Genomic DNA, 23,346 nt, shown 5'->3' on the forward strand with positions numbered 1-23,346 from the left:
TTCTTGGAATATCTTAAATGTGTACAAATTAGTCGGGGAACACATTGTGAGGATTGTGTGGACGTGAGTTATTGTCCGTTAACAGGAAATTGCAACACACAGTTAATCGGGAAAAGCCTGATGCATGGATGGAGGACTTAAATTCTTTTAAAATATATTATTCGCAGTTGATAAAGGCGATAGTAGACTTGGACACCGGCAGTTTAACCCGAAACATAGATATTGAGGTTTTGTCCTTCGCCTTCTGTCCAGATGCAGCACGTACCTCGTGACTCAAGGAGAGCATCGGGAATACAATTTAAGCGTACTGCATCTAATCATGATAGAGTGGTATTTGTTTACGTTTTATTTACATGTTATTATTATAACGTTTAGGTTTTATAGCTCAAAGAGCTGCGAGGTTCTTGGGTTAAACTTGTAGAGACATTAGGTATTTTTTGGAACCAGGCAAGATGAAAAATTAGCAACCGTCTTCGCCGGGAATCGAACAACGAACCTCTGGAATACCGGCCCAGCTTTCAGAGTCACTACACCACGAAGACACGCTTGGAAGGCGGTAGAAATACTTTATAAACTAACCAGTTATTATGATTTTGATCTTTAACTTCTTTCCGCATTCCTCACCAGAATGCGTTTAGGGAGAAAAAGAGACACTGCTTTGAATAGTCGGTGGACAAATATATGTACTCAATGTTAAAACTAATTTTGTAATTCGTTATTAATGTTATGTTTAATATATTTAACGTTTCACTAAGACGTGGCCTCTTCATTTCTGAGTTACTCGTTTGACTTTTAAGTTCAGCGTACGAGGAGAGCAGTCCCTCCGCAACAAAAAAATAGGCTAAATTTTGATGTTTCTATTAACTCTTTCGCATCGGTAGATGTCAAAATCTGTTTTTCGCAAACATCTGAAACGCACTTACATATGGATTTTTGTTGCAATGGATTTCCTTCCCATATGCCAATAAGAATGCTACAGCATTAAATGTAACATACTAAAGTGGAGCGATTACTTCTCTATTGGGGATCTTTGTACGGTTTCATCCATCATGTCCTTAGGACATGATTTCAACTGCCAGCATCAATAGTTAAATGTTGATGCTAAACAAAGGCGAGGGAAGGTGCATTCAAATAACAGAGCTACTTTTAGTGGCTTCAAAAGCATGAGTGGCATGCCATTTAACAACTCCGAAAACCAGTGAGCCATGGAGTAACTGTGATGGGGGGAGAAGTAAAAGGTAGAATAGGGATGCAAGGCGTTCGGTCAACCTACACCTGCCCATGTCTAAATAGTAGGCCGTTTCGGGCAACTTCGCCCTGAAAGAGTTAAAATAAAAAGGTCTATCTTTGACGAAATAAAAAGTTAATAAATTATTTTTTAACAATTTTCATACTATAAGATATTTTTTCCCCGCTTCCAGCATGCCTTCGTGATGTAATGGTGGCACATTCGGCGCGCATTCGAGAGGTCCAGGTTTGCACATTTTTCACATTTTCTGCTTCATAAAAAACCTAATGACTAGAATACAACATCTTAGTTTTCTAATCAACTTAACGTATAAGAATAAAGTGCTGTCTTATCATTATTTAATGGATAATATTATCCATTTTCATCGCTTGAATTGTTCCTAATTGCAAATGGAATCATCCACATACTCATAGCTGAAGCCATTGTGATACTTACCAACGGATAAGTCTCAAAGGCTCAAAGGAGTGCCTAGACTAGGCTAGACTTGTTAAGATGTCGCAGTGAGCCACTCCTTTGACATGGAGTTGTAACTCGAGGTTGATATAGTTCAGCTCTAGAACGTACTATTTCTTCCTAAAAATGATTTTATGAAGATATTGGGTATCCTAAAACAGACTGACGGTTTTCAAAAATGTATAAGAGGAAAACGGTTAGGGAAAGAAAAAAAAAAATCCTTGCAGAAAAACTCACGTGACATGGCACAAATGTTTCCTTCCAGAGTTCCTGGTTTCAGTTAAAAAAAATTTCCGCCACATGTCGCTGTAAATATCTTCAACCATTTTTCCGAGTTTTGATGTACGCATATGATTTCAGAAGAGATTGATGTTTTGTGTGTGGGTGTGTGTGTGTGTGTGTGATGATGGCAAAGCACACTAGGGCTATCTGCCTAAGGGAAAGGATGGCTTCGTGGAGGACTTTCTAAGGGAAACTGGCTCGTATACACGTTACACATGGGGAAAACCACGAAAACGCCCGTGAAGTCAGCCCGTTTGCAGGATTCGAACCTCGGACCGAACTACCAGTGTTCAGCGACTTCACCGCTCGGCCGCTGGTGGGCGCTAATTGATGTTTTGACTTGAAGGAGTGTTATCTGTGACTGGATGAGTAGCAGAAAGCTGAACAGCAGATTCGGAAGGATTTTATTAAAAATGATGAATTCGTTGGGGGGGGAAGGACTTTCCTTGTATTTGAATTCCACCGACTCAGGAGGAGATTTACAACAAGAAGAAGCTTTCAAAGCAACAACAAGAAGCTTTCAATGCAAATACCATGTCACTAATGACCGCAGCCGAATATAATAAAAACATTGCATAAGACATTCAAATGAACAAGTAATATCGCGGATGAGAAAGTCTAAACTCTTGGTCGAAACCATTCTGCTGTTACAGAAACACATGTACAAGTCGTTGGGGAAACTATTGCATGCTTCCCTAAGAAATCGGTCCTTAACATGCCAGCGCCCTCACTGGCTCCAGTGGACCCATTCGATTAAACAACCCTTTCCCAAAGCACGCATATTTCACGCAAGTGGCTGAAGTCCAGTGTAATCGTGTCTGAGGTCGACCACTTTATATTTCTCAAGATTTTTTGCTGGGGTTTTTCATTCGGAATCTTGATGTTGATCGGATCGTGCTCTTTAGACCCAGCGCGCCTATTCGTATTATTATTACACATAGTTGCTTTGCGACAGCATAGAAAGCGGCAATCGTGCTATAAGGTATTTTTGCCGCCTTTTTACCATGCCTTCTTAGTGTAGCGGTCAGCACGCTCGGTGCGTATTCGAGCGGTCCGCGGTTCGATTCCCAGAGAGGGCATTGCTTCGAAATAACTTAATGTCTCTGCAGTGTCATGTTATTTATCTTACAAGGAAGAAATGTTGCAGACGTTATTAGACGCATCAACTGGCGAAGAATACATTAAAGAAATGAGGATGGAAAGTGATCATGAATTTTTATTTGACATGATATTGAGTCTCAGAAGTTGATATAGATTGTAAAAATGAGAGCGAGTGTGACATAAATTGCTTTAGTGGAAAAAAAATAGGGCAAACAATAAAAAAGAGAGGAGAAAAAGAAGGAGTGTTTGCCAGCAAAAAAGCACATAAAAACGAAAGCGCGCTGCACTGAATGTGAAAAATATTTGTCTTTGGAACACACGACAACGCTTTATTCAACGTGCTGTACACTTGTACATTTTGTTCAATGATCAAACATTTGTTGTTACATTTTTTTCTCTGTCTGTGTTCTTTCTGTGTCTATAGTGCTAAAAAAGAGAACAAAGAATCGATACAGAGTAATGGTAGAATACTTTTTTCTACGCTAATATATAATATGATTATTTGTTCTTTTAAGAAATTTTATTTCCTAAAAGCATCGGGAGAAATCTCAAAATGTCCAAAGAGCCTTACAACATTCTATGCCCTCTCCCCAAACAAAAATTTATTTAAATCTCTTACAACCTTGTACCAAGAAAGATCCCACTGCAATAATCAAAGAAAAGGGTGACAATACCATTGAGGAACTCACGACCTTAAGATCTGACGATCGCCTACACAGACGGCTCTTCCGACTCCAATCTGAACAGAGGAGGACCGGGAGTCTTTTTCATCGGACCAGACGGAGTGCAGAAATGCCACAGTATTCCTGTTGGGAAAATCGCCTCCAACTATACATGCGAGCTCGTCGCCATCAAACGTGCTGTGGAGATTTATCTCTCTAAAGAAGACCAGAGTTCCAAGGGCATCATCATCTTCTCTGACTGCAGATCAGCATTGCAAGCGATCCAGAAGATAAATGTCAACTCAGTCATCAGATCATTGAGCTCACAAACAAAATCATTGCTACCCAAAGATCCTGCATCTTACAATGGATACCGGCTCATGTAAATATTTCTGGTAATGAGAAGGCCGATGAGCTTGCAAAGGCATCCCGTGATTCTCCTCAGCCATCCAACTGCCTAACCCTCATTGATGCCGATGCAGTTGCCAGCCAAAGACTAATCGGTCAAGTTAAAGGAAACTCCATCCCGGAATTGTACTGTGACAGAGCCATATCGACTATCATAACCAGGCTTAGGACAAATCACTTAAAAGGGATGAGGATTTCTGCAGACGGACAGCGTAGTTCCACCAACATTTGTCCTCATTGCCCAGATGACATCCCACTGTCTCGCCATCACATCTTCAGCTGCCCAGCAATCCAAGCCAGACTGTTTAACATCGGCATTGAAGACCCAGTGGACCTACTTTATACTGATAGAGCTGCCGAGGTTGCAAAAGCTGTCTTTGACAGCTTCGGAGCTATATAATTGCACTTTGTCATAGACACGACACCATCACCATCATCGGGAGAAATTAAATGTTTTAGTGTGCATATTTACTAAGTGTGATCATGAAATTTATTATTCGCATAGATATAACACTTTTTCTGAAGATTTACAACTTTTTTCTTCAAAAAACATTTATACCCCAAGGACGTCGAAAGAGGCGAGAGAGTAGGGTATAAATATGTTCGTAAGTTGGTTTTTCATTTGCAGATTTCTTTGCTCCTGATGAAGAAGTTCTTTGTTCGCCGTCGAAATCGATCGAGTTTCTATGTTAAAAATCTAGGCCTAACACAATATGTTGCCTCGCTTTTATGATTTATTTGAGGCGTGTGCCTCTTCAGTCCTGATTTTGGATAGTGTCGTCAACAGCAAAAGTACTATACATTAAAGACTTTAGTGTGCTACTAATTGATTAAAATAAAGCTTACTTCAAATATCTCCACAGTATGCAACTCAAAGCGAACAGCAAAGCTCCTAAAATCATCGTTGAAATTGAAAAACCCACAATCAAGGCAGAATTACCTGTAAGAGAATGAAATATGTTAATATCAGCATTAAAATATTTGATATATCTTATGTCCCGAATAGCAGTTATTTGCTAGAGAATTAGTAACTTATTGGATATATGAAGTAGATGTATCAAATTGCTTCCACCTCTAAATACCTTTTTGAACGATTGGTCGTAATTTTGTGATTCTAGTTTAGAAAATAAAGGTATACCTTCAGATTATGATAGTTTAGGAAATGAATCAAATCAGGTTTACCTTCGGATTGTGATAGTTTAGGAAATGAATCATATTAGGTATACCTTCAGATTATGATAGTTTAAAATGTGAATCAAATTAGGCATACATTCAGATTATGATAGTTTAGGAAAGGAATCAAATTAGGTATACCTTCAGACTGCGATAGTTTAGGAAATGAATCAAATCAGATATACCTACAGATTATGAAAGTTTAGGAAATGAATCGAATTCAGAAAATTAGGTGTACCTTCAGATTGTGATAGTTTAGGAATGAATCAAATTAGGTATACCTTCAGATTATGGTAGTTTAGGAAATGATTTAAATTAGGTATACCTTCAGATTATGACAGTTTATTTTAATGTTACACATTTTAGGAAAAGAAAGAGCATATATTTTTATACCATTTCCTAGTCAATAAAAAGTTATCTCCCGTTACTGAATGAGTCAAACGGAAACTGTCAATTAGTAACTGTCAATCTCCCTTAAGTTATTCGAGGTGTCACAGGTTAAAAGTTCCAGCAATCATACATAAATGTTGTTATTAAGCCCATAGTTAATTAGGAATTATTTCCCATAATCGAGTTAAAAATTTAATCGCAATATATCGCTTATACTATCGCAATTTTCCGAGGTGACACTAATCAAAATTTTTGCAGAACGTATAGAAGTTTTTATAACGTCCCTGTGAACAACGAAGAAAGGACTTTACATACATTAGTCATTTAAAAAATTATAAAAAAAAAATTGAAAGGATTCAGATTTTAACAGTACCCAAAAGAGTTTGTTAAGGTTTTACACCTCTCGCTGAGCTCGCAGTCTACCAGGCTGTTGTTAAATTCACTCGTACTAATCATTTGTTTTAGATCTACTACTAAGCAGAATTTTTCTTCACACCTACGTAATCAACAGTAAAATTATAAAATTTTAACAGCAGCATAGCAGTATACGTTTGTTAAAGTTTTGTGTGTTTATTTTATTTATTAAATAGCACGTTTGAGCCACATAAAATTAGATTCAACAGTAAAGTAACAAAGTATGTAAAAAAGCATATCTTAAGAGTTTCCGATAGACAATATCGAGCGCTGGGAAAAAAAAAATTATTTCGTACAGTGTTGCCACTGCTCGCTTTGAAATCGTTCAGTTTGTTAATTAAAAATTTGTTAACGTTTTGCAAAATTCGAATTAGATAATTAAACAAATTCGAAATTCAAAATTCGGGCTGGCAGGTGCCTATGTTCCGGTAGAGGACTATGTTATTCAAAATTTGATGGTTCTAGCTACCGTTGTTTTTTCGCAGTGCGAGAAATACACATACATTCATGTAGATTCCTCATTATTTAATTTCTTTAAATATAATACAAGGCGATAATATTCACTGGCAACAATTTGAAAAGGGATACAACGCATTTAAGAGTTTCGGTGCAAAAAACTCTTTCGGTACTAATATCTCGTTCGAGGCTAGGGCTAACAAGAAAGTAATAATTTTTTCAATACAATAATTTCCCGAGGTGCCACTAATTAATATTCTAATACAGCGTACAGAAAGTTTATACAGGTTTCCTAGTCAATGACAAAACAATTTCCCATAATCTTATTGGGAAAAAAATAATAATTTTCTTACTAGTATAATTACTTATGTAGCTTTAAATGAATTGTTTTTTTTTGGGGGGGGTCAGTATAAAACACTTTTACACTTGCTGATAATTAGTAAAATGATTAATTTTTCTTAATTGATTGAATTAGAATAGTTAAAAAAACATTCATTATCTCACAATTGCACGATATAAAATTATTAATTATAATTTTGGATAAATGTACATAAATTTCATTGAAAAATGGATATTCATGTTACGTTCTTAAGGATAACTTAAGTTAGAAAATTTCATTTTAGAATACTGTTTTAAAATTAACGTTTGGAGATATTGGTTTAAAATTAAATATTATTAAATTAAATATTAATAGAATATTGTTTTAAAATTTTCTGAAGAAATACTAAAATTCGAAATCCTTTACTGAATAAAATTCAGTTTTTTTTTTATGACGTTCGAAAACTGAAAATTGTTCTTCAGGTGAGAGGAATGATATTCATTTAATTTTAACAGTACTGAACATTTGCGAAAAGAATATCTCTCACTTTGGTAGGAAGAAGCCCATATATAGGATATATTCGATGCATCAGATAATTTTTTTTATTGTTTATTATTTTTTTTATGAAGGCCTGTGTGCGTCACAGTTTCTAAGCAGTGAATTGGTAACTGGGAGAGCAAGAAATAAAAAATCGAAACGTTCCAAAATATATGGAACTTCAATCTTTGCAATTTAAGGACAATTTTGTTATTTATTTTTGCTATCACAGATTTTAGTAGTGTAGAATATCTCTCTATGTAAAGAAGAATGTCTGTTTGTGCGTTTGTTTGTTTGTTCGCGATTAACTCAGTCACTACTACAACTGTCGTCACGAAACTTTCCTTTCCACAATTCTTTTCTGGGTCCTGGAAGAGTTCGAGGAGAAATTAGTTCCAAAATTGTAGCTAAAATCAGAGATAATAATTAAAAACTCTGAAAACGCTAATTTTCGTCGACATATTTCTGAGTGGCAATAGTCTCGCACGCTGGAGATAAAAATCTGCTTTATTTCGAGAAGTGTTGCCACTCCTCGCTTTCAAATCGTTGTAGTCTGTTAATAAAAAATGTCTAAGTTTTAAAAAATATGAAATAAAAATAGCATTGCCAAACATTAAATATATTTTTCACGATACCAAAAGCTCGTGGGAAGCCATTTCGACTTTTTTTTATCTTCGTACGGTTTTAAGCAGCCGACATATTAATTAAAAACTCTGAAAACACTCATTTTTCCGAGTAGCAACAGTCTCGCGCGTTGGAGATAAAAATGCTTTATTTCGAAAAGTGTTGCTACTGCTGGCATTCATATCGTAGTGTTTGTTAATAAAAAATTTGTAAGTTTTACAAAATCTATATATAAAGAAGAATATCTGTTTGTGTGTTTGTTCGCGTAACTGATTTCTAATCAGTTGTGATCCATTTTTTGCAACATTAAATCGCTAAATCTGAATATAGGTGAAATGTTGGATGAAACTTGAGCTTTTACAACCATTTGATTAGAAGGACGAAAAATTTTTAAAAACTGCGTGCCGTTGTTACTGGATATAATGAAAGAGATTTAGTTTATTTTTTTTAATCAACATTTTATATGTGGGTTCCATATCGCATCAGAGTGAAAAATGTATGACTGCGGGTATGATTCTCTTGTGTTGTTAAATAAATTACTCTTAATCTAACTTCGGATGCTTCCGCTAGTAAACAATATTTATTACGTATTTTATTTCTGTTGATAACGAAATAGCCTATGTCGAATCGGCTGCTAACGGATTGTCCTGTCGGCAAAATAGTTCCGGCGAAACAGCGACAACGGCAGAAAGTGCAACACCAGGAAGTGCAACACCAGTAAGTGCAACACCAGGTGCAACACCGGCAACCCCAACACCAGGATTAGTGCTTCATGACTAAAAAAAATACACGTACTTACATCTCTGCAGATAGCAGAAAAAGTTATAATTTTGTTTCATAAACAATTCATAGCACTAACATTTTGTTTCATAAACATTCATAACCTTTATTTCAATTTGTGATCATTGATCACTAACTCGGTGAAATGCGTCCGGCAGCAAATCATGCAGCTTAAATTAAAAATAGTTCCTGTAATAGGGTCTTATGGCCAAGATGCTAATTCAGTAACAGTTGATGGGTGCCCCATTATCAGCATAAAATTAAAAATAAAGTCATACCTGGAATCTTCAGAACTTTCATGTCGCAGTGTTTTCCACTATAGCCTTCGTCGCATCTGTAACAAAAAATTACAATCCAAGTTAAAGTCCATTTTGTATTTTCAAAGCTTAACATCAAGTTTCAAGAAACGAAACCGACATCTGAAAGCTATTGCTACACTCATCTGCAACTTTTCTAAATATCTTTACCACAGTGAGAATTTTCTTGCGGCGGACCACACAAAGATGAGAAATTCGTGTGTGCGGTTCTCCCATCTGTTTTCACGATGTGTCAGAGGACATCACAGATGCAATAATTCGTTCCGGTTGGCAGTACTACAGACACAACTTCACGATCAGTGTCAAGAGATTTTAGCATTCTGCACTGTCCGTCGTCACAGCGTCTCGATTTCAGGAGGGCTGCAGAACCAATGACCTTGTTTTCCTCTGATATCGTTCCATATATAACGAATCAGAGGATATAAAATACAACTGAAAAATTAAAGAAGCGTGGCTAAATTAGTCTCCAGATTTTTTCCATCGGAAAACATGCCAGAATGCTCTGAAACTCTCGATTAACGACTTGCGTTAGCAAGATCATCACATAACGAGGACAGTAATCTTACCTACATTAATTGTTCTATGTTTTCAATGTTATCAGATACTGTAGCAGCGTTTCTCATAAATTCGGTAATAAATATGTTTTGGGTTCAAAATGCGGTAGGTATTAGGCATCCTCAACAAATGTACTAATACTTTCATGAGATCATCAGGACGATCTGCCGCCACTTACCACACTCTAAATGCAGAGAACCGCCTGCGGGTGCTTCTCTGTTTATGGTAGCATTACATGCTTCCACACTAATCGTAATTTGTGTGCACGGACGATTGAACAAAAGCATTTAACTCAAAGCCTATCTTATTACAATATGGGCCAAAATATACAGTACTGAAACGAAAAGGTAACAAAATTACATTATTGTCATCTGTGAGTTTATTTCTCCTGAAAGAAATTAGCATACACACTTCATATATACATATACACAGTATTAGCATGTTGATTTACCACGGTATGCGTATTGTAAGTCTGCACCTCCTAGCTGTAGACAGTGTTCATATCGTTCACGCAGATTCTTAAACATATCCTGGAACAAATATTGCTGCAGACTCCTGCAAATAGACATGATTTGCTCACGTAATTCGGGCACAGTTCTTGGTGGATCTTCACAGTTGAAGACACTCCCCTTTAACATTCCCTGCAAGTAGGTATCAGGTGGTGTAACATCGGGGGAATGGGCATGGGCATGGGAAATCAGTACCAAGTGAAATGATTCGGGCTAAATCGCAGAATAGGCTGCATCAGTCGATGCTGTGTTTACTCCTCTTATGCTTGGACACGCCTTTTTATGACGTAATATTGGTTACGCCTCTCCTTAAAAACAAGTTATAAGTATGCTATAGCTTCGTATTTAAAGAAAACTTAAATGAAATTTTAACTGAGTTGAAATGGTAGGTTTATAATGTTCTGCGCGAGATTTTTTAATTATAAATCTATTTTTGTGTGGTTTGTGTTAGTGTTAGCATTTAACGCAACGAATTATCTCTGACAAATGTATTATTAAGATACCAAACGATTGAAAACGATCATTACCAAACGATTGAAAATATTGAATGCATGAGTTAAAAATTATAACCGTAACTTCTGAAAATACATAGAATAGAATGTTTTGATTATTGATGAGTATGTCAAAATCGGTGCTTACTGCAGAATGGATGAGTATCTGAATCTGGATTTTTTTTATCAGTTGGAGCGAAGAGGCAAAAAGAGCGTTATTGAGTGGTGTATGGAGAAAAGTTTGATTGCAATATCGTATAAGTGCCCAATTTGTGGAACAAATATGAAACTAGTAGAGAGACGGTTTTGAGACGTATAGACGATTTTGAGTGGTGCGCAAAGCCGAGTTTGTGCAACTCTGAGATGTTTTTTTAAGTGAAAATTGATCGATGTGCAAATGGGCAAAGCCAACGCTGTTCGCGATGCCGAGTTTGTGCAATTCTAGGATTTTTTTAAGTGAAGATAGATCAATGTGCACATGGGCAAAGCCAGTGTGGTGCCCAATGCCGAGTTTGTGCAATTCTGGGATTTTTTAGGTGAAAAAGATCGATGTGTACATGGGCAAAGCCAATGTAGTGCGCAATGCCGAGGTTGTGCGCGATGCCGAGTTTGTGCAATTCTGGGATTCTTTTAAGTGAAAATAGATTGATGTGCACATAGGCAAAGCCAATGTGATGCGCAATGCCGAGGTTGTGCGCGATGCCGAGTTTGTGTAACTCTGGGATGTTTTTTATGTGAAAATAGATCGATGTGCACATGGTCAATGTCAATGTGGTGCGCAATGCCGAGTTTGAGCAATTCTCTGATTTTTCTTTAAGTGAAAATAGATCGATGTGGACATGGGCAAAGCCAATGTGGTGCGCAATGCCGAGGTTGTACGCGATGCAAAGTTTGTGCAACTCTGGGATGTTTTTTAAGTGAAAATAGGTCGATGTGCACATGGTCAATGTCAATGTGGTGTGCAATGCCGAGTTTGAGCAATACTCTGATTTTTCTTTAAGTGAAAATAGATCGATGTGCACATGGGCAAAGCCAATGTGATGCGCAATGCCGAGGTTGTTCGCGATGCTGAGTTTGTGCAATTCTGGGATGTTTTTTTAAGTGAAAATTGATCGATGTGCACATGGGCAAAGCCAATGCTGTGCGCGATGCCGAGTTTGTGCAATTCTGGGATATCTTTTTAAGTGAAAATAGATCGATGTGCACGTGGGCAAAGGCAGTGTGGTGCGCAATGCCGAGGTTGTGCGCGATGCCGAATTTGTGCAATTCTGGGATGTTTTTTGAAGTGAAAATAGATCGATGTGCACATGGGCAAGCCAATGTGGTGCGCAATGCCGAGTTTATGCAACTCTGGGATTTTTTTTAAGTGAAAATAGATCGATGTGCACATGGTCAAAGTCAATTTGGTGCGCAATGCCGAGTTTGAGCAATTCTGTGATTTTTCTTTAAGTGAAAATAGATGGATGAGCACATGGACACCGAGTTTGTGGAATTCTTTGATGTTTTTCGAGCGAATACTGATCGTTGTGTAGAAGAGAAAACGAGGTTGTGTGTGATGCCGAGCAGTAATGTAACTTTATTTATGTGCAATGTTTAACATATCGTAAGTGTATTTTAAATTTGTATTGTGCATTATATTTAAGACGTTATTTTTCATTTAAATTGTATTTTTAATTTTTTGGCTTTGATATGTTTATAACGCTTTCCGACTTACGACATATATCGATAGCCCGACGATCTACTGAACAGTAGCAAAATTTTTAACTTTAACTCTTGAAGTAACGTTTACCTCATATTTTAATACGTAGTGTTTGGTATCGTAATTGCACTTGATAATATGAGTTCATTGATAATATGTGTGTGTGTGCATATGTGAAGCATTGCTTAGTGTTCCAAGTTTGTAGTATTTATTTTATTATATTATTTTCTTTCATTCTGAGAAATTAGATTTTTTTTATTTATTAATGCGTAGAATTCTAGCATGCCTACACAGAATATGACGTGATTTAGGAATTTTAGAAACTGATATGAAAGCTATGTAATGATGTTCATATGCAATATAAAATATTCTTCTTTTTTACTAATGTAAAGTTTAAAAATTTTAGAAATAATGAAAATTGTCTAATTATTGGTATGTAAGGAATTATGTCGTTACGTTGCAAGAAGGTAATTTGTAAAAATGATAAAATTGAAATGTTCCACAATATGAATTTAAAAAGAAATAATTTTATTTGTATAAATAAAAAATTAATAAAAATAATAATAATAAAAAATAATAATAATTTAATAAAAATCTTTGAAAATATTGAAGCTCTACAAGTATTAGAGACTGCGACGTTGTTTATCGTTTTAATAATTGGTAGAATTCGCTCACTGTATCATGGTAATTTTAAATATAAACAATTTATTATACTTATTATCAGTAACGCCTAAGCTTAAATATTATAAATGTAAATTAAAAGTAAAGAATTTGATATTAATTTACAATAATAAACAATTTATTATTGTTATTTTTAAGAAAAAGTGGAAAGTACACGTAGTGTAAATGCGAGACTACATTGTGACGTCATAAGCTTAGTCCCACCCATTTAGGGACGTCACACAGCTCCTCCTACTGGACTTTGTTGATGCAGCCTATTCTCCGCTTTTACCATGATTCGTCCTGGAATTTTTCTGCAGCATATCTAGGGATTCTTGAGCGGTATGGCTGGTCGCCGGGTTCTGTTGATACCACTGTCTATTCTTATGAATGCTCTTTGCACGACAGAACTTTCTCAAATCCTGAAGAAATGGCTCCATCACTAAACACCTATACCGTTTTTGGGTGACGTTAAGAGCATTGCCTTCCTAATCTTCGACAAAATAGGGGCCTAGTAAACCGTGTTCTGAGATGACACACTATTTTATGACACACGTACTATGTAGCGGTTTCTGGACGATCACATCTAACAGCTCAAAACTAAGGAAGCGAGTTGTCTGGCGATTGGTATAGCCAATTCTAGTGACTGTGACTTCCGTCGGAGAACCACACATTCTTCAAGAAATCCGGATCCTGTGCACCATAGCCAAAAATATTCCATAATACACCATCTTGGCTCGCATATCTGGCTCTGTCAAGCGTTGTCCAATTTGCATCCGATACGGAACCGATGTCTTAAATAATCGGCGAACGGACGTAGTGTTGACTTTCAGTTTCAAGGCCGTTTGTCGTAGACTTTGCCGGGCCGAATGCAGTATCTGCTGGAGAGCATGTGCATCGTTCTCATTTTTCGAGACAGTTACTGGTAGACTAGACGATTCCTTCCGTTGACACAGTACACTACCAGAACGGCAACTTTTATAACAATAGACAGCATAACTGTGTTACTTGATGCCGTTGTAACGTCTTAAGCTATTTTATCAACCATCACGAAGTTCTCAGAAAAAGAATGACCACCACGAAAGTTCCCACGGACAGAGTATTTCTTAGCGAATTCTCGGAAAGAGGAAGTGACCAGCAGTAACAAAACAATCTCAGCTTTTTGTTCCTCTCATAGCTGTTCAAAGGGAGACATTGTTATGTTCTTTTTCATCAGTATATAGGTTCAGTGTCTCAGACCACCCGGTTTTAGAGCCCCAGTTGGAATCGAAAAGGTCCCACGGACTTTTCCCCAGGCTGTCTTCATCATATCCAGTTTTTACTCAAAGTGCTCTCGCCAATTAAGAGGCACTTCTAAAAATTACGGACAAATAAGGATCCTAGAAGTTTTTCCGACATGCCCAGGACAACTTGAACAAAATCATGGAACGCAGTTCCAGAGAGAAAAAAGTGAGAGTTAGTTGCAGAAAGGAGAAAGAGAAACCTTCTCTCGCGTTTTCTAGCTCGGCCACGAGCAAATTTTTGCTTCGCTCTGCGTAGAGCGATATTAATATCTCTCTTACAGCGAGATTTACAGCGAGGTATCTGGGTTCGCCGCTACCTTACGAAGAGCATCTTGCTCGGACACAGCTCAGTCCGGCAACCACCGGCTTAGAGATTCGATTAATTTAAGACAGCCTCATCTTGAGCGTACCCTCATCTTGAACTATTTCCAAACAAGAACTTTCATTTTATTCACCCTACTGCGAGAACAATATTTTACAAGTTTATTTATTTTTATTTTTTTGCATATAGCCTAGAAAGAACCCAAATAAAATCAGTTACGCTACCTTTTGTCTTTCGAATTCGTCACACCATCTTATTTTACTCCTCTAAGAATTGTTCATCCACTTTTTTCAATCTTATCCCACCTTTATAACTGCTTCCCTATGAACGGAAATAATGCTCAAATATAAATACTTTTTCCTCCGTCGAGAAACCCATTTCCGGAAACAAGTGTACAACACAACCTCTTTTTCACTACTGAGAACACGTGCAGCTGGAACTAATCCCCATCCACAAACAAGATGCTCGAGTTTCAGTACTGTATATTTTGGCGCGTACTGCATTTCTCAGCGATTTTTGAGTGATAACCGCTTTTAGAAATAAGAATATTCTGCGTACCACCCTACCCTTCTCCTCTTCCGAAACAATTTATTTTTGCATGTATTTCTACAGGTACAGGCGAATATTATAACATGCAGTTTATTAAAATTCATTTAATTAAAAAATTTGTGTTAGGTATAGGATGCACATGAAATATTGGTAGATCTTTGTCTGTGCGCAATATAATAAAATCAAAAAATCTGATATTGTAACACATAGTAAATAATAATAAGACTAGAGAAAAATAAGTTTAAATATGAAAAGAGTAGAAGGGCCGTTGCAAATGTCAATAAATGTTTATTTCAAGTGGAAACTGTTTCTATATTGCCTCTCTAATGGAATCGAATTAATTCCTCCGACTTCCTTCTTTCTTCAAATAAATTCTGACAGGTAGGGCATGAGATACTGACAAGAACAACAACGCGATGAAACAAAACGAAACTCAAAAAGAGAATTTCGGAAATAAAAATGGCCACCAAAACATAATGAGATACGATTGCCAGATTTCAGGGCAGAATCTCTAGCGGCCTATTGCTCAACAAATCAAAATTAATTGTCATTTAAAGGTATGCCCTCGAGAATGTGGTGATTCAAAACAATAGAGCTCTCCATGTTACGTTTACAGTATAAACATTTCGAAATTTTCGAATGGCAACATCATATTTTTTTCTGCGCAAACTGATAAAAACCACCAAATCGTTTGAAATACTTGTGATGAAAATTGCCGGCATAGAACATTTGCAAAGTACAGTATTGTAAAGAGCAAACGACAATCCAGAAAGGAGAGGAGGAGAATAAATACGTAGGTAAGTTGAAAAATAAGTTTCCCCTGTCGACTGTGGTCAGAGTTGTGTATGAAAGTCAAAAAATAGAATGAGACATTAAAGATATGACATACCTTTATTTTATTATTCTCGTACGAGTACGTTGAGACATTTGTCATATCGCTTGATAAGCTTCAAAAAGTCCTCGAAGAAAAATTCACGCTTTGCATATGGAAGAAGCGTTGAACGGCTATGGGCGAAAGGCGACACAGCAGGAAAACGCGTAAGTCACCGATACACCATTGTGTAGAGGTTGCTGCAAATCAAGCAGATGGCGGTGTTGCAGTGCCTGCGGAAAGCGGAGACCAGCCTCTCATTTGAGCCCCGGTAGGTATGGAGAGAAGGTGCGTTTTGAATTCGTGGTCAAAGGAGGAAGTGAGAGCGGTTATCCGCTATGAATGGACACGTGGAGTATCAGAAACAGAAATTCATAACCGCCTCGTGGAAGTCTATGGGCCAGGTGTGATGTCGAAGCAAATGGTGCGGAGATGGTGTCGCACATTCAGTGATGGACGTCAGCAAGTGGAGGACATACCGAGAGCTGGACGGACGCGCACGGCCACTACAGATGCAAATGTCAGGAAGGTGGATGACATGATTAGAGCGAACCGGCGTATCACCATCGATGAAGTAGCGGAAGAACTTCGAATCTCACATGAGCGAACTTAAAACATCATCCACGACATTCTTCGATACAGAAAAGTATCAGCACGACGGGTGCCCCGGCAATTGACCTCGACACACAAGGAACAACGCATGGGGGTCAGCCTGGAACATCTCGTGCGTTACCATGAAGATGGCAATGAATTTCTGTTTCGGATAGTGACGGGGGATGAAACGTGGGTCCACCATTTCACGCCAGAATCGAAGGTCGCATCTATGGAGTGGAAACATCCGTCATCACCTGTCCGAAAGAAGTTCAAAACAACTCCCTCTGCAGGTAAAGTGCTCCTCACAGTTTTCTGGGACGCCCAAGGAGTTTTGTTGCTGGACTTTTTGGAGGTTGGAACCATCAATGCTACGCGCTACTGTGACACCCTGTCGAAATTGAAAGAGGCGATTCGGAAAAAGCGGCCTGGCCTTCTCACATCTGGCGTTCTGCTGTTGGATGACAATGCCAGACCACATTCGGCGACGGCAACGCAAAACCATATTGCAACTCTTGTTTGGGAGCGCCTACACCATCCGCCATACAGTCCTGATCCCGCACCAAGCGACTTCCATGTGTTTCCGGCTTTGAAGAAAAATCTCGGGGAAAGGCGCTTTGGAAGCAATACTGAAGTGAAACAAGCCGTTCAACGCTTCTTCCATATGCAAAGCCCTGATTTTTTCCTGGAGGGCTTTTTGAAGCTTATCAAAGCGATATGACAAATGTCTCAATGTACTTGGTACCAATGTGGAAAAATAAAGGTATGTCATATCTTTAATGCCTCATTCTATTTTTTGACTTTCCTACACAACTCTGACCACAGTCGACAGGGGAAACTTATTTTTCAACTTACCCTCGTACTTACATATTAACACAATCCCCACGTTGCCGCAATTTGGGAATTTTTTACGTATGAAAAAGGTAAAAGTGACTTATCGGGTACAAATTTGTGGTTTTCGCCCCTTTTTCTTAGAAAGATTCCCAAACTATCGATATTTACTGTGAGTTGGTAAATATTATCAATGTATATGAAAAGGAAACATACTTTAGCAATTTTAAATATTTTGAATTGTTAAATAAAAATTACGTGATACATTAAAGAAGTAAAACCCTCACAAGCTTCTTCAAATCTTTCGGTGATTTTTTTGCGCTATTGTTCTCCTGAAGTACACAGAGATCTGTTTTAGCTAAAAAAGTCATCAGAGAAGATCTGCGGAGACCCGCCGGCTTCGTCCAATCCTTGGGAATAGCGGCTTATCGAGAAAGCGCAGTTCCTTGTTGTTCCTTTTAGAAAATTTTCATAAAAATTCTATATTCTTGCAGAAATTTCGCCGCAGCTTCTTCCACTGTTGGAAAATTCCAGAAGCTCATATTTTAAAACTAAGTTTGTGACCAAAAATATTAAGATTTGTTTATAAAAACTGTTGGAATTTGCAATACAACTGTAGAGACATTTTCGAAGCAGGAGAGATGAAAAATGAGCAGTGCCTTCGCCGGGACTTGAACCACTGACCTCTCGAATGCTCGTCGAGCGTGCTGACCACTACACCACGAAGGCATGCTAAGAAGGCGTTAGAAATACTTTATATACTCACCCCTTTAATGGATGACTGGGGATTAGGGGACCCAATCGCCAAATCCTGGTGGCGGAGAATCATCATCCACCACCTTTTTTAGTTCGGGCGCCACTGTAAAGTTATTAGAATTTTTCGGAAACAGGAGATAAGAAAAATGAGGAATGCCCTCACCGGGACTCGAATTACGACCTCACTTCGAGCGCGTTGACCACTACACCACGAAAGCATGCTAAGAAGGCTCCCCTTTTAAAAGGCTCCCCCTTTTGAAGAGCTTCCGCTTTTTATGTACTCCCCCTTTTAAAGGGCAACTGCCGATTAGGTGCCCCAATCACCAAATCCTGGGAATGGAGAATCATCCACCACCTTTCTTAGTTGGGGTGCCACTCTAGAGACATTAGTATTTTTCGAAGCAGGAGAGAAGAATAATTAGCAGTGCTCGAACCACTGACCTCTCGAATGCGCGTCGAGCGTGCTGACCACTACACCACGAAGGCATACTAGGAAGGCGGAAAAAATGCCTTATACAGCAATACATTTAAAAAAATGCTTACAAAAATGAGGGCCTTGCTTGACTGAAAGTTTGTTAAGAGCATGGTTGTCCCAAAAATGGTTAATAGCATAGTTGGCAGAGTTGACACATTCTGAAAAACCTGGCGACTTCTATTAAGTTCGTTTCGTTAATACGTAAGTACCAAAAAACTTTTATTGCAATTTCAAATTTATTGGCATTCTTTCTTCATGCCCACCTTCGCAGAGAATATCGCACTGCGTGCGGGAGACCGTTGACAACAATCACGAACGTTAACATCGCAGGAAGAATCTGTATAAGTTAGCGTTTTATGACATCTTTCACCTCTGACATATCTCGTGGATTTGATGTGTGGAGGATCGAGGTGGCCACGGTACTGCACCTTTACGTAAGATGCCTCTATTTTTAGACCTTGCACAGGTTGAAGACGTGCGATTCGAATGAAAGCTTTTTCTTAATCTCATCTCTTGTTTTGTTCATTGGTCTTTTATAACGCTCGCCTTTACAAAGGTTTCAAGCCGGTAATTCTCGTAATATATGTATCGTTCTAACTCCATTTATGGTTATTTATGGTTTCGTAGCGTGAGAGTTACAAATTCGCATATCCTGTTCTCTGTATGAGTTAATAGAGAATAATAACGATTGAAACACATTTGAATTCATCGATTACGATTGAAAGGTATTTGAATTGATCGATTACGATTGAAAGATATTTGAATTTCTATAGCGAGAGGATTCATAACACTGCGAAAACATGTATGAAATATTGAACACATACATACATTCACCAAAAAATATACGAGTTTTGTTCAAATATTCTTCACCCTAGAGAGAATTTTCTTCGTTTGAGCCGAACTAACTTCTGATTAGATTAGTACCTGAATATCTAAGTAATTCTAGAATTAAATGAAGTTTCAGTTTTAGTATTCTTTTAATATTACGACCTTTTAAAGTGGACATAGCTCAGTTTTAAAAGGTAAGGATTGGAAATTGAAAATTAAATGACAGCAGTTATAAAGCTAGTAATTTGCAATTTGAGAGCTAAACTGTTTTAAACGTTATTGCTTCCGCTTCAATTTGGATTGTTTTATAATTACACATATTTCAGATGAAAATTTTTATTCAAATCCTTCCGCAGTCCTTTTGTCTCTTATAAATTTTTATTAATATGCCGTACAATTTTCAGAAAAAATTGTCAGGAATAATACTGAATGAATACTGTCAATTATAAAATGTTAGGGAAAATTGTCATTAATAACACTGAAGGAATACTGTCAATTATAACATGTTAGGAAAAATTGTCATTAATAACACTGTAAAACTTCTGTAACAATTATATTGTAAGAATTGTCAGGAAAAATATTAGTAATAATAGTGTAAGATTACTGTTAATAATAATATTGTAAGAGTTTGCAGGAAAAAATTATCAGTAGTAATACTGTAAGGATACTGTCAGTAATAATATGTAAGCATTGTCAGAAAACGTATCAGTAAAAGTAGTGTAAGATAATGTCAGTAATAATATTATAAGAATTGCCATAAAATTGTCAGTAATATACTGTAAGAGGACTGTCAGTAATAATATTGCATGAATTGTCAGAAAATTTGGCAGTAATAATACAGTAAGAATTGTCAGAAAAATTGTGAGTGACGATACCGTAAGTAAACTGTCAGTAATAATATTGTCAGAAAAAATTGTGAGTAATAATATTGTCAGAAAAAATTGTGAGTAATAATACTGTAAGAATAAATACTTACATGCATTCATAAGTATTTCCAATTATATTGCATTTTCCAGCGTTACAGTCGTCAGGAAGACATATCTCTAAAATACAAAAAAATTCAAACTAACTTTCATTAGAAAAGATTAAATAAAAACTGTTTTTTTTTCTTATCCTGATATGAAATTTAAATATATGCCAAAAGAATGAAAATAAAAGATACTTTGCTAGATTTTCAGAATGCGCCAAACTCTGGCAAGCGCGTAACTGTTGTTCTGACAACCATGCTCCTAATAAGTCGCTAGTCAAGCAACGTCGCTATTTTCGTATAGCGTTCTTTTTTGTTGTATTCAAAGTTCCAGCAGTTTTTATAAACAGATCGTGATATTTTTTCTCCTTAGTTTTAAAGTATGAGTTTGTGGAATTTACCAACAAGGCAAGAAACTGCAGTAATACAGAATCTTGGTCAAAGTTTTCTAAAAGGATTGAATTGGATTGATTTATTTAATTACGGCAAAGCAGACGAGGGCTATCTGCTTAAAGGAGGGGATGCATTCGCGGAGGACTTTCTAAGGGAACCTGGCTCGTATACACGTTACACATGGGGAAAACCACGAAAAAGCCCATGCAGCCAGCCCGTTCCCGGGATTCGAACCGAAGGAAATGCGTCTTCTAGATAACCGCTGTTGCCAAGGTTTGCACGAAGCGGTGTCTCCGCAATTCTTTGATGTACTTTTAAGCCAAAACGTGTGTACCTAGAAAGGAGAACAGCGCAAAAAACTGAGATAAGATTTGAAGAAGAAATTTTTTTTCCAATGACGGGCACTTGCCTATAACGGCATTGGCCGCTCCTAAGTGGTGGCTATTTTATTGTGGAGGCACCTAATAGGCGGCCAGCATTACCTCCTATGAAGCGCCAGACAATTTTAAATCCATGCCATCTCCGGGATTCGAACCCGAGCCCTTCGGTATCGCATTAATGCTCTCCTAGCCACTATACCGTCTGGGCGGCTTTGAAGAACAATGTTATTAGGAGATAGTATTTTATACCTAACATAAACATAAGGTATAGAACAAGAAAAAGACATTTTATGAAGACAAAAACGTAAGTGATGCCATTCACAAAAAGGGTAATGTTATTTTTAATGTTTCGCTGGCTTTGCCGCAACATCCTCCCCACCCTGGTCAACCTCCAGGGGAATGACCAGCTGCACAGGTCGGGTAATGGTATGTTCATTGGTGCGCAGAACACAAGTACGGACTTTCTTGTCGCGGCCAAGAATTAGCTCCTCAACACGGGCCCTTTTCCAGGTGTGGCGAGGTCTAACATCTTCTTGTAGTAGGACAATGTCCCCTTTCCGTATTTTATTTGTTTCAGATGGATTCCGCACTTGATGAAATGTACGCAAGTCCATCAAATATTCCTTTTGCCATCTTTTCCAAAAGAAGTTCATCAAATGTTGACGATTCTTCCACATACGATTTAAATTTTCCAAATAAACAATTAGATAGAGCTCCTACTGAGTTTACAAAATCCAATTTTTGAACTTCATGCACATCCTTAGAACTGAAACATTTACTGTCCATAAAATTAGGCATTCCTTTATCAAGTTTGAACTTTCCAAATAAATTGTGTGAAGTTCCTTCTGAAGTCGTAGAATCCAGTTCTTGAATTTCATGCTCTTTAGACGTTTGTTTGTCAAAACTAGACATAAAAGCAACTGAGGTCATTGCGGGTTTTAAGATATTTTTTTCAGATTTTTTTGTATTATTGATTGTAACAGTATCTTGTGAGATAGCACACTTATCAACCGAGTTCTCTACGTCAAGGTCAGAACTTGTACATTTTGAAGAATGCATGTTTTGAAAAAGCGAAACTCTATGCTCATGTTCATTAGTTACAGTCTTTAATTGATCCTGACTTATATTAACATTAGTACAACCAACATGCATATCTTCATGTAATTGTACAAGTTTATTTACTTGACTATTCACAGTAAGACTTTTATTTAAACATGTATTGAAATTACTTTGAAAAGTTTTTGTGCTGCTGCTTTTTTCCTCATTTACGATATGCAGATCACCACTGTTAAGACTAACTGAGGGTATTAAAGCTTTATTAACTGCAGACAAACTATTTGTCCTATCAAGATTCTGAGGTGCAGTAGGATTATATTTCATATCTATATTTTCAACTGAAAGTAATTTTCTTAATTCTGGACTACGTAAAGCTTCTTCTTGGAGTGTCTCTTTAAAAGTTACATCTGGCAATACTTTTGTTAAAATAAAAGGTTAATGAGTGTAGTAGTAGTATTTTCATTGGTATTAACTGAATAATGATGCTGAAATTCTTTACTAGCAGGAACAACAGAATTAGACTAGAAGAGAAACACGCTAATGTGACAATCAAAATCGTAAAAATAACCTTGTATTTAGCGGAAGTATATTGAAACACTTAATCGATTTCGAGAGCAGCTAAAGGTCCCTCCTCATCAGGAGAAAGAAATACCTAGAAAGAAAAAAAAAAATAAAGGGGAAGAAGTCTCAGAAACACGTGGTCCTTATCAGCACTGCATGTGGTTATAACCGGATTTTTAATCAGAGTTACAGTGGCCGCCTACTTTTACTGAGCCAGGCTATCTGATCAAACATGTAACACAAAGTACAAAGAATTAGCGAAGTTAAAAATAGGGAGCGAAGGGCAACTGCACCTTCATGCTCAAAATCTGAACTTCGAATAATGGAAAGACCACTGAACGGATTTTTAAACCCTCTGGTAGTACCAAACGCGAGGAGGTAACGCCATCTATCGGCAAAAATAG

General features: G+C 37.3%; 1 protein-coding gene and 1 non-coding gene across 8 annotated transcripts in view; both read right to left on the reverse strand.

Annotated features, from left to right (window-relative positions):
• LOC118191531 (uncharacterized) overlaps positions 1–23,346 on the reverse strand; it is a 187,992-nt gene that overhangs the window by 5,451 nt on the left and 159,195 nt on the right. For 6 of the 7 annotated variants that reach the window (XM_085826729.1, XM_085826726.1, XM_085826727.1 and 3 more), the window contains 3 exons: positions 20,562–20,628; positions 9,127–9,182; positions 5,002–5,095 (listed from right to left, as the gene is read on the reverse strand). In XM_085826729.1, the coding sequence (XP_085682855.1) occupies positions 5,002–5,095; positions 9,127–9,182; positions 20,562–20,628 (217 nt within the window). The remainder of the gene's footprint in view (positions 1–5,001; positions 5,096–9,126; positions 9,183–20,561; positions 20,629–23,346) is intronic. The other variant, XR_015043964.1, reaches the window with a different exon arrangement.
• On the reverse strand, positions 18,183–18,255 carry TRNAA-AGC (transfer RNA alanine (anticodon AGC)). Its single transcript has one exon. It is a non-coding gene; the product is annotated as a tRNA-Ala (tRNA).

Source organism: Stegodyphus dumicola, chromosome 11 (genome assembly GCF_044657685.1).
Source record: "Stegodyphus dumicola isolate Sdum_Otavi_A_Nest chromosome 11, ASM4465768v1".
NCBI lineage: Eukaryota > Metazoa > Arthropoda > Arachnida > Araneae > Eresidae > Stegodyphus > Stegodyphus dumicola.